This window comes from Manis javanica, chromosome 11 (genome assembly GCF_040802235.1).
Source record: "Manis javanica isolate MJ-LG chromosome 11, MJ_LKY, whole genome shotgun sequence".
In the NCBI taxonomy this organism is placed as follows: domain Eukaryota; kingdom Metazoa; phylum Chordata; class Mammalia; order Pholidota; family Manidae; genus Manis; species Manis javanica.
The window spans coordinates 545112-558609 of NC_133166.1; the positions used below are offsets into that span (position 1 = coordinate 545112).

The 13498-nt window shown below is 49.8% G+C and overlaps 1 protein-coding gene across 5 annotated transcripts in view; it reads right to left on the reverse strand.

Moving 5' to 3' along the window:
- DTX4 (deltex E3 ubiquitin ligase 4) overlaps positions 1–13498 on the reverse strand; it is a 34096-nt gene that overhangs the window by 9859 nt on the left and 10739 nt on the right. For all 5 annotated transcript variants that reach the window (XR_001850016.3, XR_012122483.1, XR_001850018.3 and 2 more), the window contains exons 3-7: positions 8463–8524; positions 7979–8140; positions 6099–6160; positions 5173–5325; positions 3009–3170 (exon numbers count right to left, since the gene is read on the reverse strand). Coding sequence is in view for 2 of the 5 variants with exons in the window: in XM_073215783.1 (XP_073071884.1) it covers positions 3009–3170; positions 5173–5325; positions 6099–6160; positions 7979–8140; positions 8463–8524 (601 nt within the window). In the remaining 3 variants the exon portion in view is untranslated. The remainder of the gene's footprint in view (positions 1–3008; positions 3171–5172; positions 5326–6098; positions 6161–7978; positions 8141–8462; positions 8525–13498) is intronic.

Sequence of the window (13498 nt, forward strand, 5' to 3'; positions counted from 1 at the left end):
GGCGGTCCTGCTGGTGACTCTCCGGGTGGGTCTGTGGAGAGGCTGTACTGCCAATGGAGAGATGCGTTTCCCTTGGGTTTTCTGGGAGGAGCTGTGGCCTCTACAGAGGCCTCATGCTGGCACCTCTGGGCCCTGGGGCAGGCTTTCCGATCCTTAATCCTAGAGGCAGAGAAATGAGCCTCCTCCAAAGTGGTTGCCCTTCTCTGACCTTTGCGCACTTCAGTCTCTTCCTCTTCCCACCAAGGCCACCAGCTATTTCTCCAGAGCTGCATAGTTTGGTTCATGTCCTTATCATCCCAGCTGGCTGCCTCAGAATCACTTCAGAAGGTTCATCTGCTCCACATCCAGTCGTGTCTCGCTGCCCCTTCCCGTCCCTTCTCTTCTCCAGGCCCATTACTGCCTGGGGCCAGTCCCCTAAGTGGTTCAGCTCATCCTCACGCTTTCGCCAGGCCGACCTTCCTAGGCATAATCCCAACCACCCGATCTGCCATCATCCTAATCACACATCCAACAACCTTTGGGGACTCCCCACAGCCTGTCAAACAAAGTCCACGGCCCTCACCCTAGTGTCCGAGGCCTTTCATGCCCTGCCCGTAACCTTCCTTCACCACCGAGCCTTCTACATCTTTCATGCTCCTTCCTCCCTCCCCGGCTTGGGCAAGTCTTAGGCCCCCAACCAAACTCTTCCTTAGGAGCCTCTAACACCCCCACTCTCTCTCCTCCATGACTGAACTGCGTCCCCCACCTAAAAATGCCCTCCTCCATTCTTCCGTGTCTTTCAAGGCTCTACCGCCAGGCGCCCTGCACCAGTCTCCTCCAGCCCTCCCAGACAGGCGGGCAGAGGCCCTCATCCTGAACGGGACGAGCAGGGTACTCAGAGGGCGACGGCCACCAGCCATGGAGCACCTTGGTACTCAGCCTGCACCCCAACACGCACACGCACAAATTATCTCCTATGCTTACAAAACCCTGGTATTAGGTTCCCAGCTGTACCGATACAGAAACCAAACTCAGAATGATGAGGTGGTTGCCCAAAGTCACCAGCTGATCAGGAGTCAGTCAGGGATGGGAACCCAGGTCTGTCAGACTTTGAAGGCCTTGTGTTCCTTTGTCCACACTGCCTCCCACAGCTTTTCTCATTTTTTGCTCTATAGCTTTGTAATGTATATTTACTTTTCCCTGACTGGCTGTTAAGTCCCTCAAGGAAGTTCCTCCCTCCTTCCCAACAAGGGCCTTGTTGACTTATTTGTTTACTTTATGGTCTTCCTCATCCCACTAGAATGGGGACGTCAGGGGACTGTGCTGCTTGCTCGTCAATGTTTCTCCAGCATCAAGAACACGCCTGCCCAAAATCCACTCTCAAACGATTGTGAAATGATAGGCCAAATGGAAGATAGACAGCAAGGATAAGGGAGGGAGGAAGGGTGAATTAATAAATATTTGCCAAATAAATGAATCCAATCAGCTCCTGAGAACATTTGGAAAAGCTTCAATAAGTGAAGGAAGGGACACAGTTGTATTTACTGTGAGGAATATTGTTCAGTTTGTTCTGTAGGACTGTCTTTCAATGAATGAAAAGAGCAGAGAAAGGCCCACAAAAATCAAAGCCAAGATATATCTATCAAATTACAAATGCAAATACTATTTGACAAAGACATTCCACTTTCAGAAAACTATTCTACAGATATACTCACATGCATATTAGGTTTTTCATTACAGCATTATTTGTTATAGTAAAAGATTGGAAATAATTAATCCATATGTCCATCAAATGGAGACCGCTGCATTTAAATTATGGTACATTTATACAATGGGTTTTTACACAGAGCTGAGAAAGAATGAGGAATCTCTCTCTGCACTGACAAGGGAAGGTTTATAGACTATAATGTTAATTGAAAAACGCAGAGTGCAGAACAGTATGTCTAATATATATCACCCTTACATAAACATGGGAGGGTGGATGCAATCTGTGTTGTGCATGCACAAAGATTCCTGGAAGGACGTAAGAAGGTAAAAACAGTGGTGGGTGGGGATTGGTGAGACTGAGTAAATGTGAGACAAGAGTGGGAAGGAGACTTTCCATAGTAAAAAGTTGTCCTCTCAAGCTGCTATAACAGATGCCATAAACTGGGTGGCTTTTAAACAACAGAAATTCATTTCTCATAGCTCCGGAGGCTGGAAGTCCAAGGTCAAGGTGCCAGCAGACTCAGCTGTGTCTTCAGGATGGGAGTTTGCAGCTGTTCATAGTCAGCCACCTCCTCCCTGGGTCCTCATGTGGCAGAAGGGGTGAAGGAGCTTTCTGGGATCTCTTTTATAAAGCCCTTAGCCCTATTCATGAGGGCTCCACACCGTAACATGTCTGGTTTTACAGGTTCACAGCTGGAGAAGAATTTGCCTCGGGATGAATGTCATATCTTGGGTCTTGTCCATCTCTGATTTAGATGATATTTAGGTGAGACTTGGGACTTAGACTAAAGTTGGTGCTGGAACAAGATAAGACTTTGGGGACTATTGGGGTGGAATGAATGTATTTTGCACGTGAGAAGGGCATGAAGGGATGGAATGCTGTAGACAGAAAGTTTGTGTCCCTCCAAAATTTGTATGTTGAAATCTAATCCACATGTGGTCTTAGGAAGTGGGGTATTGGGGGTGTTAGGAGGTGGGGCCTTTGGTAGGTGATTAGATTATAAGGGTAGACCCTCATGAATGGGATTAGTTCCCTTATCAAAGAAACCCTAGAGAGCCCCCTCGCCCCTACTGCCGTGAGAGATGACACGGCGAGATGTCTGTGAACTGGTAAGTAGCCCTCACCAGACAGGGAATCGACCAGTGCCTTGATCTCGGACTTCCCAGCTTCCAGAATTGTAAGACATAAATTTCTGTTTTTCAAAAGCCATCCAGTCTGTGGAATTTTGTGACAGCAGCCTAAACAGACTAAGACAAATATTTTGCCTGCAAACATTTAAACTTAAAAATAATAATAAAACCCAATGGGGAGAGTGGTTCACCTGAATGCCGGGGGGGATGCTATAGATGATCCGGATGGTTTTGCAGTCTGGGTGGCCCGGCAGGGAGTGAGGGATGAGGTGGTACTCCATCTTCCCTGGAGGCTGGGTGCCTGTCTTCACCCCATAAATGGTCTTACAGGTTGGACACTGCAAACTCCCATCCTGGGGAGACAAGGCAGGAACAGCCAGATTGGGAAACAGTTTTGATAACGACTACCCCACCCAACCTCAGAAAGTACTAGAGATAAAGGACCAAAGGGAAAAATGTCCTTAACTGAGTAATAGACCTTAGATGCCCCCTTGCCCACTTTCCAAGACCATTTCTGCTTTCTCAAAGTGACAGGACGTAAATTCCACAAACAGCCACCTGCTCCATGCTAAGGGGCATGTAAGGGAGGCCAGCCATCCTTGAGGCCAGCTCACAAGGGCAGGGAACAGACCTAGGGAATTATTATTTAACTAAGTACCAAGTGTGTGGAACACACAGTAAAGCACTATTACCAAACTGCTGAGCACCACAACCACCTAGGGAGCCTGCTGGAAATAAAGATGCCCAGACCCAACACCAGGCCCACTGAGCCAGAGTTGGGAGGCCGCAGAGCATAGTGGTTAGAAGTGTGAACTCTGAGGTCAGACTGCCTGGATTTAATTCCCAGCTCTGCCATTTACCAGCCGTGTGACCCTAGACAAATTAACTAACCTCTCTGGTCTCAGTTCCATTACAGAACAGGGAAAATAATGATATCTATCCCACTGGATTATTGGAAGGATAAAATGAAATAGTACATAGGAAGGGTTTAGCATGTTGTGCATCTAAATATTTTTATTATTTCTGTGGAGAGTGTAATGCTACCAAAAGAGAAACTGGGTACAATGTGATGGAGTAAATGAAGATGATTTTAAGAAAATAGTCCTTGAAAGAGAACTGGCTTAGGACAAAAGATAAGGTCTGCATAACTATGGAGGAAATGATGTGATTAGTTACAGTATTTTAAATCTTACAACTGAGTTTACATCTCATTTCATTTAGACCTCACCTTCTGACATTGGCTGAGAAGGAATATTAGCCTTATTATTATGAGCCTTAAAAAGTATTCCCTTGTACAGAGAAGGAAACTGAGGCATAGCAAAACCTAAGGACTTGCCGCTCGTTAGGGCAAAGATCCTTACAGGTCTGTGTAAGCCCCACAGGCTGTGCTGGGAGGCAGGGGATCTCTGGTGCAGTGAGATAAGGGGTCGTGGCTTTACAGAAGTGCCAGGTGGGTGTTGTCTGGAGGATAGCCTGGACAGAAAATCTTATTCCCAGGCTCTCAAAAAGAAAAGGGGTGAGAAGGGAAGTGTGGGCAGGGAACAACGTGTGTTACCAATGCTGCCATACAGCGAGGACCACAGCTCCCCAGGACATCCCCATAGTCTCAGGAAGACAGGGACCCTCTGCTGAGCTGCTTCAGGACATTTCAATTCAAGCTCCACTCATCTAAAGGAATAGCTTATGTTCAGGGGCAACAGAGAAGGTTACTCCATGTGATCAAAGGACAGGAACCCAGAGCTTGGGGTCAGGAACCAGGGTCCCATTCTCTACTTTGGCCTTAATTGCTTCAGGACCTTGGAAGAATCACTCCATTTCTCTTTGGGCCCTTTTCTTCCCTCTTCTGTGTAAAGAAAATTAAACATGCATGCTTCCAAGCATTAGTGCCAAAGAGAAGAAAGGATAGTGTCTTGAGAAACATTTCAGAAGCAAGCACCATGGAAATAAATGCAAAGAGGGACTAGATTATTCTTGGATACAGTCATCAACAAGAAAATGAATATGCTGAGAAACCCGGTCAACCCTAATGCAAAGTTCCAATGAAACCTCTACACCTTGGGTCAGGGAAGTGAGCCCAGATCCTGACGTGTATCTGTCAGTGATTGAGCATGTGCTCGCTGAGACAGAGGAAAAGCCCAAGGTCAGCACTGTGGGAACTTAAATAAAAGGGCTATATAATGATGAAAAAAAAGGATAGCTCAAAAACAAAGGAGCTATCAATTTGAATAATATTAACACTACCCTATAAAGTAGGGGCTATTTTACCTCCATGTTCCAGGTGGAAAATAAAATCTTGGTGGGGGCAGGTGTGTGTGCGTGTGTGTGAAAATCTTGCTTGGCGCCAGCAGCACAAACCTTGTTGCCATTGTTGTACATGGCGACCAGGCAGTACACATGGTAGATGTGGCCACATCTGGATAGCTTTCCCACCAGGTCAGGCTTGATGGTCGGATGCAGGCCCTTGTAACCTGAGGGGGCCGTGAGGCGCTCCATGCAGATGGTGCAGTCCTGGGGACAGGCGGGGACAGAGCGGAGAGACCATTACTCTCACCTAGCCTGGGAGGCCAGGGCAGCTCACAGTGGTTCCCGCAGGACCTCAGAGCTCAGGTGGGCTGTTATTGCTCTTCATCAGGAAAGCCCACAAACCAGGGATCTAAATACAGTTTTACACAACAGAAATTCCTGCAATCACTCCTGGTCATGGTACACATTAACTTGGGCTCACCAACAAAACTGTAATCTACCCAAGGGCCCTGATGATGCACTGCCCCTCCAACGGCTTGTGGGGGATACAAATTTTGCTGATAGACCCACTGACAAGCTTTATTTAAGCTGAACGTGTATAAAGCAATTACATCTCAAGTATACCTCGGGGCTGCTATTTAAACAAGGGCTTCTCAATCTTGGCATTACTGGCATTTGGGGCTGCCCTGGCACTGGCCCCTGCCCACCAGATATGAGTGGCACTCCCTCTCTCCCCAGCTCACGCAAAATCTCCTCTGGTTGAGAACCATTGCTCTACACCAAGCCCATTTTAAACTTAGTTCCTATAGTTCATCACACTGTTTTTCTTAAATTCAGATGGTCAGTGTTAAGGTGGTGTAGAATCAATCAGCTCTTTGCTGCACGGGGAGGTGGGAGAGATTGAGCTGCATCTGGACCACAACCCCTGGAGCCCTGTGCCAGCTCTGACCAGGACTTAGAGCAGCTCTGGGTACATCCCAGGCAGAACTCTGGTGGCAGCAGAGAAGGTGAGGCCTGCCGGTCTCCCCTGCACTCACCTCGTCTGGCGGGTGCCGGACTTTCTGCAGGTACTTCTTCAGCACTTCTTCTGGGGTTTTACCTGTGGGGACAGGATGATCAGTGGGCCACCAAGACAGAGATTAGGGATCAAATGGCCTTGTCAAGCTGGGCGTGCCGCAGAGGAGTCACCAGCCAAGCTCAAACCAGGAAAAGGGAAGAATTCATTCTGCACTTGGATTTAAAAATTTGAAAGGGAATCAGGGGATAGAGAGAGAAAGGTTATCCGAAGACAAAGAGGTGTTCCTGCATACCCTCACCTCCTGCAGCCACTTCCCAACATCTTCTGCCTGTTTTCAACAAACCCACTGTTTAACTGAGATCCATGGAGTGGGTTTTCTTCCCTACGACTGAAGAGGCTGGACATGCCCAAATGAAGCAGTGGCATAACAAATCAAAGCCCCTTCCTTGTGACACGTTAACATGATAGGGAGCTTTATTGCTCACTTTGTGTGTGCTAAGTATTGTCTCAGTCTCTCTGACCTGTCAGAGTGATATTATTTTCATGGGCAACCAGGAAGATATGAGCGTGGCTTCAGGATGGTTTTCTCTGGCTGTTGACAGTAGGTCACTGCCAGCAGATGTAGCCCAGCAGTAGCAAAAGGGTGATGCTCTAGGAAGCACTCTGACAGGATGCAATGATTCTGGAGTTTCTCTGGGTACTAGACCCATAGGAGGCAGCCAGCCTGAAGGCAGAGGATGGGCTGATAGGGCCTCACAAGGTAGCATAGAAGCACAGAAGGTCAGTGCCTCCGGGGGCTACTCTAACTTCTCTAAGCTCCCATTCTCATGAATAAATGGGGAGAAGAATAGCACTCACTCAAAGGGTTGCTTTGACAATTAAATGAGCCAATGGATATATAGCCCTTTAGCACATTACCAGAGAAGGGTTCAATAAGTGCTATTAATAATAGCAGGAAGAATGGGAAAGTGCAAATTCCTGTCATTTCCTATCAGACTCTAAGCAAGGCAGTTGAGTTCATTGAAGCAGAGACATTTTGATAGACTGGAAAAGTAGGACAAGGGTCTGAGGAAGTGGATCTTGTGACAGCAAAAAGCTGGGATGCAGGCCCTTCCTCCCCACCCTTCTCCTTCTCTTATAAGAATTAAGCCCCTACTGATTGACAGCTTATTATTTGCCAGGCCCTGGGCTGAGTTCCAATGTACATATGGTCCCTTTGAAACTTCAAACCAAGTTTTCAAGATGGGAGCTTAGGAGCAATGGTCAAAACATTTAACAACCAATATGAGCAACTGGCAAGGCCAGCCACAGAGCTGAGACAGGTCTCTTGGTGCCAGGGAGGCACAGGCACAGGCCCCTTAGTCACAGGACTGTGGGCAGGTGGGAAGAACCTCCTGAAGGAGGGCTTGAGTGGCCAGATGTCGACAGGATCTAGAGGGCTGTAACCACAGGACCCTGGGTGCCTCCCCACTGTCCTGGACAGGGCACGCCTGCCAGATACTGGTTTATGAGCCATTTTACCCTGTTGTAAAGGTTAGGAAACAGAGGCTCCCCGCAGTCACACAACTTGCAAGTGACAAAGCTGGGACTGGAACCCAGTCTCTTTGGGCTCCAACGCCAGTGTGAGCTTTCTCTCCAACATATTTTATTGGTGTCACACTTCCTGATTTAGTAGGTTTCTCTAATCTTGCCAGGCGTGTTTGTATTTCTCAGGGTGTCTCCATCTCACTCATACACAGTCCACTTCAGTAGAATCATCAGAACAGGGACTAGTTAGGCCCACTTGGCCAGGGCAGAAATCAGGGCACAGAGGGTCAGGCCTGGGGGACGACCCTCCGTGGTTGAGGCTGGCGGCCAAGCTTTGACTGCCAGTGCCCCTTAAGATAAGGAGGCCAATACCTTTCTTAGCTTGTTTTTTGGTGGTCTTGCGGCTTGTGTTGGAGACCCCTGGGATGGACTTTATTTCACTCTTGCTGACGGGGGGTGGGTGGAGGACCAACTTTGGTGGCCGGGTGAGACACACAGGCAGTCCTGCTGCACTCATGAGAATCCCAGTGATTCCTGGAGGGGCAGGGTGGGAGTGAGGAAGGCCTGCAGAGTTAGCTCCTAGCATCCCCAAAACCCTCCTTCCCACTAACACCTCCTCCCCATCTCATAACTCAGATTCTACACATACCCTCTACTTTCTCCAGAAACGTATTCATGCACTTGCCTTCAACTGTGTTCTTTCCATTTAGGAAGCAGCTCTCCCCAAAGTCTTCCTCTAAAATCCTCACTGGTTGTAATTAACACTCGAATTCCCTCTATTTTACAAATGTTCATTCCTTATTTCCTTGCTTCCATTTTTCTACCTTGAGCAAGCCTGGCCCAGGGTTTTTCTTACCCGCCAAAGCAGGGTTGACCGGACTGGACCCATTTAGGTTCTTCACCGGGACGGTAGGGACTCTGTGAAGGAAAGAGCAGAGACATTACAGTTTTGACCAGTGGGACAAAACAGGCCAGTGTTGGGAACCCCAAAATCTCACCCAGTAAGGAATTCCCTTTCTTATAGAAACTACAAAAGATGCATTAAGTTCTTAGCACTGCAGAGTCAGCGGTGATAAATTTAAAACCTAAGTCTGACCATGTAGCCCCTCCTCTTAAAACATCAAAATTCAGAACAGCCCCTCAGTTCACTGACTATTCCAGCAAGGCCAACACAGCCCTGCATGATGTGCCAACACCCTCCAGCACAATGCCCGGATCTCCCTGACCTCCCCTCATAGCACTTACCTCTCTGCTCCACTCTACCTGCTCTTCCTACATGCCAGGCATGCTCCTTCCTCAGAGCCTTAGCATATGCTGTTCCCCCAGCCTCAAATGCTCTTCCATCAGGTATCTGCTTAGCTCCCACCTACAACTCCCTCAGTCATAGTTCAACTTTTACCTTTTCAGTGAGGTCCCCGAGACCATCTTATTTAACGCCGCTACTAACCCCTCCATCCCACCCTGGGATTCTGAAGCCCTCCAACACAGCCTCTGTTACTTTGTTTTCTTCCATAGAACTTACAATTTTTAGAAATAAGTTGACTATCTCCCCTATAGAACTGAAACTCTATAAGGGCAACTATCTTTGTTTTGTTGGAGCCTGATGCTAGCAGGCATTCAATGAATATTTGTGGAAGGAATGAAAAAATAAAGAAGAAAAAAAAAAAGTTCAGACCTGGATGTATGGAAGAGCCACCTAAGAAGCTTCTAAAAAGAGAGACCCATCCACACACCCCCACCTCCCGACCAGGGCTTGAATCAGAATTTCTATCTGTGGGGCCCAAGAATCTGCATTTTTACAAGCTTCTGCTGAGAGGAGGCAGGTGCAGCCAAGCCCCAGCCCAGCATTGGGAAACCATTGCTCTAACAGCTGCCACAGCTTTTTCCCTGAGAAACATAAGTATCATGCCAGGCCTCCTCCCCGTTCTGTCCTTCTCCCCAGAAACTCGAGCCAGGCTGGAGAGGAGAAGGCACAGCTGCCTGGGAAAAGCGAGGCCCCCCAAGGCGCCGACCAGGAAAACACAGGCACAAGGGATGGGGTCTTGCACCACATCCTGCCACCCAGGCTTCCGCAGCTGGGCTTGGAGAGGCCAATGGATTGGGTCATAGATGAGTCCAGGAGACAGGCAGCCTGAGCAGCCGACAGTTATGTGATGGGAGCAGGGTGGTGCTGGGAAAGTGGGAGGAGGGAGAAAGACCATGTTTATTTGTTTGATTATATTGTTTGTTATTTGTTTCTTTGTCCATTCATATTGAGCCCTACTTTGTGTTGGACACTTTGCTAGATGCTGGCAACACAGCAGTGAGCAAGGCAGCCCGTGGCCCTTCAGCCATGCGTTAAAATCGCTACCAACCCGCCTCACACCAGGCGCGTTCTTACGGCTCAGCTCGCAATGACTAATCCATCTGATCCTTCCAACAACCTAAGCCAGAGGTGTTATTGTTATTAACCCCATTGTAATAGTCAGGGAAGCTGGGACACAGAGAGGTTCGGCAAGCTTGACAAAGATCACACAGCTAAGGATTTCAGCCCGGGAAATGTGGCCCCAGAGCCCTACCTGTGCTCTGAATCTGTGATCCTTCTGTCACTTCACATTGCAACAGAGGACATGAAGCCCAGAGTGTAAGGGACAAACCTACAACTAGGAAAGAGGAGCGCTGGAATAGTGGGTCTGTCTGTCTCCCACAGGCCCAGAAGGATGGGTGCTTCCTTCCTCTCTATGCTGAGGCTTCCGGGGCCTCCGTCCCTTCCCAGAGATGATGGCACTGAGGCTGTGAAATAACAGATAAAGGAGTGTTTGTGTCTCCACAGGCCAGCAAGGGCTACCCTCCTCAGAAACTGTCCCCAGGACAAATCAAACCCAGAAGGGGGTGGGTGGGGGGAAGCTGAATTCAACACAAAGGAAAGTCAGCCAAGAAAAGAGGCACAGGCTGCATTCTGGGCCCTGGGACCTGCCCCACAGCGCCAGGCACGGCGTGGTGGACTTCGAGGAGTCAGGAACACAGGCTGGGGTCCAGGCCCTGCCCGGAACTCCTCGCAGCCACAGCCAGCTTTGTGAGCCTCAGCTTCCTAATCTGCAAACCGGTGAGGGTCCGGGGCTAGAAGATGTCAGGGAGGCTTCCTGGTGATTTCCCACCTCAATACCTGAGAACAAGGTGCAGGTGGGCCCTGGGTGCCGAACCCAGGTCTGATTACCTCCCCCCGCGGCTCTACCCAGAGCCTGGGAGCGAAGATTTCAGTCTCCTGTCCACCTCCCAGCTCCCACCAGGGGGCAGCATGCGCCGCTCAGCCCCGCACCTGCCTCTCCCCCTGGCCATCTCTAAGGCCCCCACTCCAGCTGATAAGTAGCTGTGATCTGGGTGACAAAAACCACCTTTGTTCCCACAAACTGGACTGGCAGGTTTCCACACCCAATCTGGTTAACCAGGAAATAGTCCAATCCCCAGAGCTCACCCCGCCCGGGGCAGCCCAAGAACTCCATGGGGGCACGGTCTGAAGGGAGGGAGGGTCTGCACGTGGACCCTGGAAAGAAAGACTTGGGGGAGGCGTGTGTCCCTGCCACGCTAGGAAAGGGACAGCACAGTGGAAGAGCTCGGGATGGTGGCAGTAGCCCTGGGGAGGAGGTGGTATTCAGGTATGAAATACAGAAGGGTGTGGTAGAAAGACCCCCCGCACAGGGGGCAGGAAACGGGCCTTCTGGCCCCGCTCGGCACTGACTTTGCGCCTTTGGGAGAGCCACACAGCATCGGCATTTCCTTGGCCACATCCGAGTCCTCCCCGCTTTAAGGAGGGCACCCTAAATCTCACTCTTGTGGGTTCCAGTGAAGATTTAGGATCTAGGTCAAATACTTTGTAAATAGCTAAGCCTTATGCAAATTTGGGTGACCGTTTACGTTTTTATTTCCAACTGTAAGAGGAAGTTGGGCTTGAGAAAGCCTTTTTCTTGCTGTAATATTCCAATTTTCTCCGATTCTTGGGGACATCAAGTAAAAAGCTGAGTGCCAGGCAGGACCGAGGGTTGCTGAGTTGGCACCATCTGCTCCGCCTTGCCCACAGTTGCCCAAAATGATAGCCACGGAGGCCACACCGGTCACACCCTGCTGGGGCCCCAGCTACACAGGCCTGAGCCCTCCTTCTAGAATTCAGCAACAGGGCAGTAGCATTTCTCACATCCTCCAGATAACTCGGCTCATCCAAGCCTCCAGCCTGACTCAGAAGGCACCCGCTCCCCCAGTTCTGCTGGGCTGTTCCTAGTTATGGAGGGCGCAAGTTCTAATTTGTCCCTAAAATATAGAACTAAGAAAAGAGAAGAGCTGACAAGGTGGCAAGGGAGGGGCTTCGATGGCGGCAGAACAGCCCTGCACATACCGTGGTGAGAAGCAATGTTTTTCTTGGGGTTTTATGCCAACCCCAGAATCCTTACTCAGAGCAATGATTTTGTCTCTCCAGCAACCGATGTCTCGCAGGAGATGGGGAAACCTAAGTTTGGGAGGAGAGGGCCAGAGGGGCAACACCCCCTCCACTCCATAGCCCCCTCTCCTCTCCTTAGAAACACCCTGCTGTGACTCTGAATAATTCACAGGATCTTTTGTTCCCTGAAAACCCTTCTCTTCATCCCACCTCTCCCGCCCTCCCTGGTCTTCCTTTTTTCCGTGGGAAAGTTGCTGGAAGAGCTAGTGGACAGGGAGGAGGGGGAAGGGGCCATACCATGACAGAAGGTCGATGGCGATGCCAGACAAAGGGAATGAACACGCTAATTAAATGGCCAAGAAAGACTGGAGGGGAAGATGGCAGTGAGGGTGAGGGCGGAGGGAAGAGGTGAAAAGGAAGGAGCTGGAGGATAGAGAGGGGCAGGGAGGGGCAGGGAGGGGCCGCCCTTGTCAGGGAAACAGAGAAATAAACTTGTTTCTATGGCCCTTTTGAAATAGCGCTGCCCGCCCGGGCCTCCGCCCCGTTCTCTCGCTTCATTTCTATTGGCAGCCAGTGGGAATAAAGCAGAGAGATAATGAGCTGCCGACACCCTCACTGAGATTTTAAGCGATCTGGGACCCTTTCCCTACAGGGCACCAGAAATGAGGTGGGTGTTAGACTCGACTCAGCTTTGACTTCCACTCAAGAACTACACAGCGCACATTCAATAAATACCCATTAATAATAATAACAGCAGCTAATACCGACCAAACGCATGTTATGTGCCAAGCACTGGGCTGAATCTACACACCAAATATTTCATTTACTTCTCATGACGACCTGATAAGGAAGGTACTGTTATTATCCCCGTTTTACAGATGAGCAAATAGGAGACAAGATGCACAACTCGCTCTGAGTTACGCAGCAAGGAGCTGGGTCCACGTCCAGCCAGTCAGGTTTTGTAGGCTGTGCTCTCATCCACTACACGAGCCTCCCTCGGCCACACCAGTAATCACCCCCAAAACTCTGTTAGGGGCCCCCAGCTGTGGCTTTGTGACCGCAGCAGTGCCTTTGGGCACCCATTTCCCTCCCAAATGCTTCTGCCAGCTCGGAAGTCTGTGAATATTCCAGGCATCTGACCAGCATGTGAGCACATCTCAACTGCCTTCACATACCCTGAGGAGCTGGGTGTCAGCCCGAAGAGCTGTGGACTAAGGGACTGAAACCTGGGTCCGACCCCCGGCTCTGTAACCCACAGCCCCGTGGCGCCCCTTGGGAAGTTCACGCTGAGCTAAGGGCCCACATCACACACTTGCGTCTCGTCTCGGGGTAAGGGGACGGGATATTGCCAGCAAATGCAGCTGGAAAACTGGTAAGGGGTGAGCTTGCTTAGTGGGGGTGTTCACAATGATCCCATGGGGTGGGTAAGACCAGCATGACGGTTCCCATGTGTCCCACCTAACTTTGCCCTCAGGAGCCAC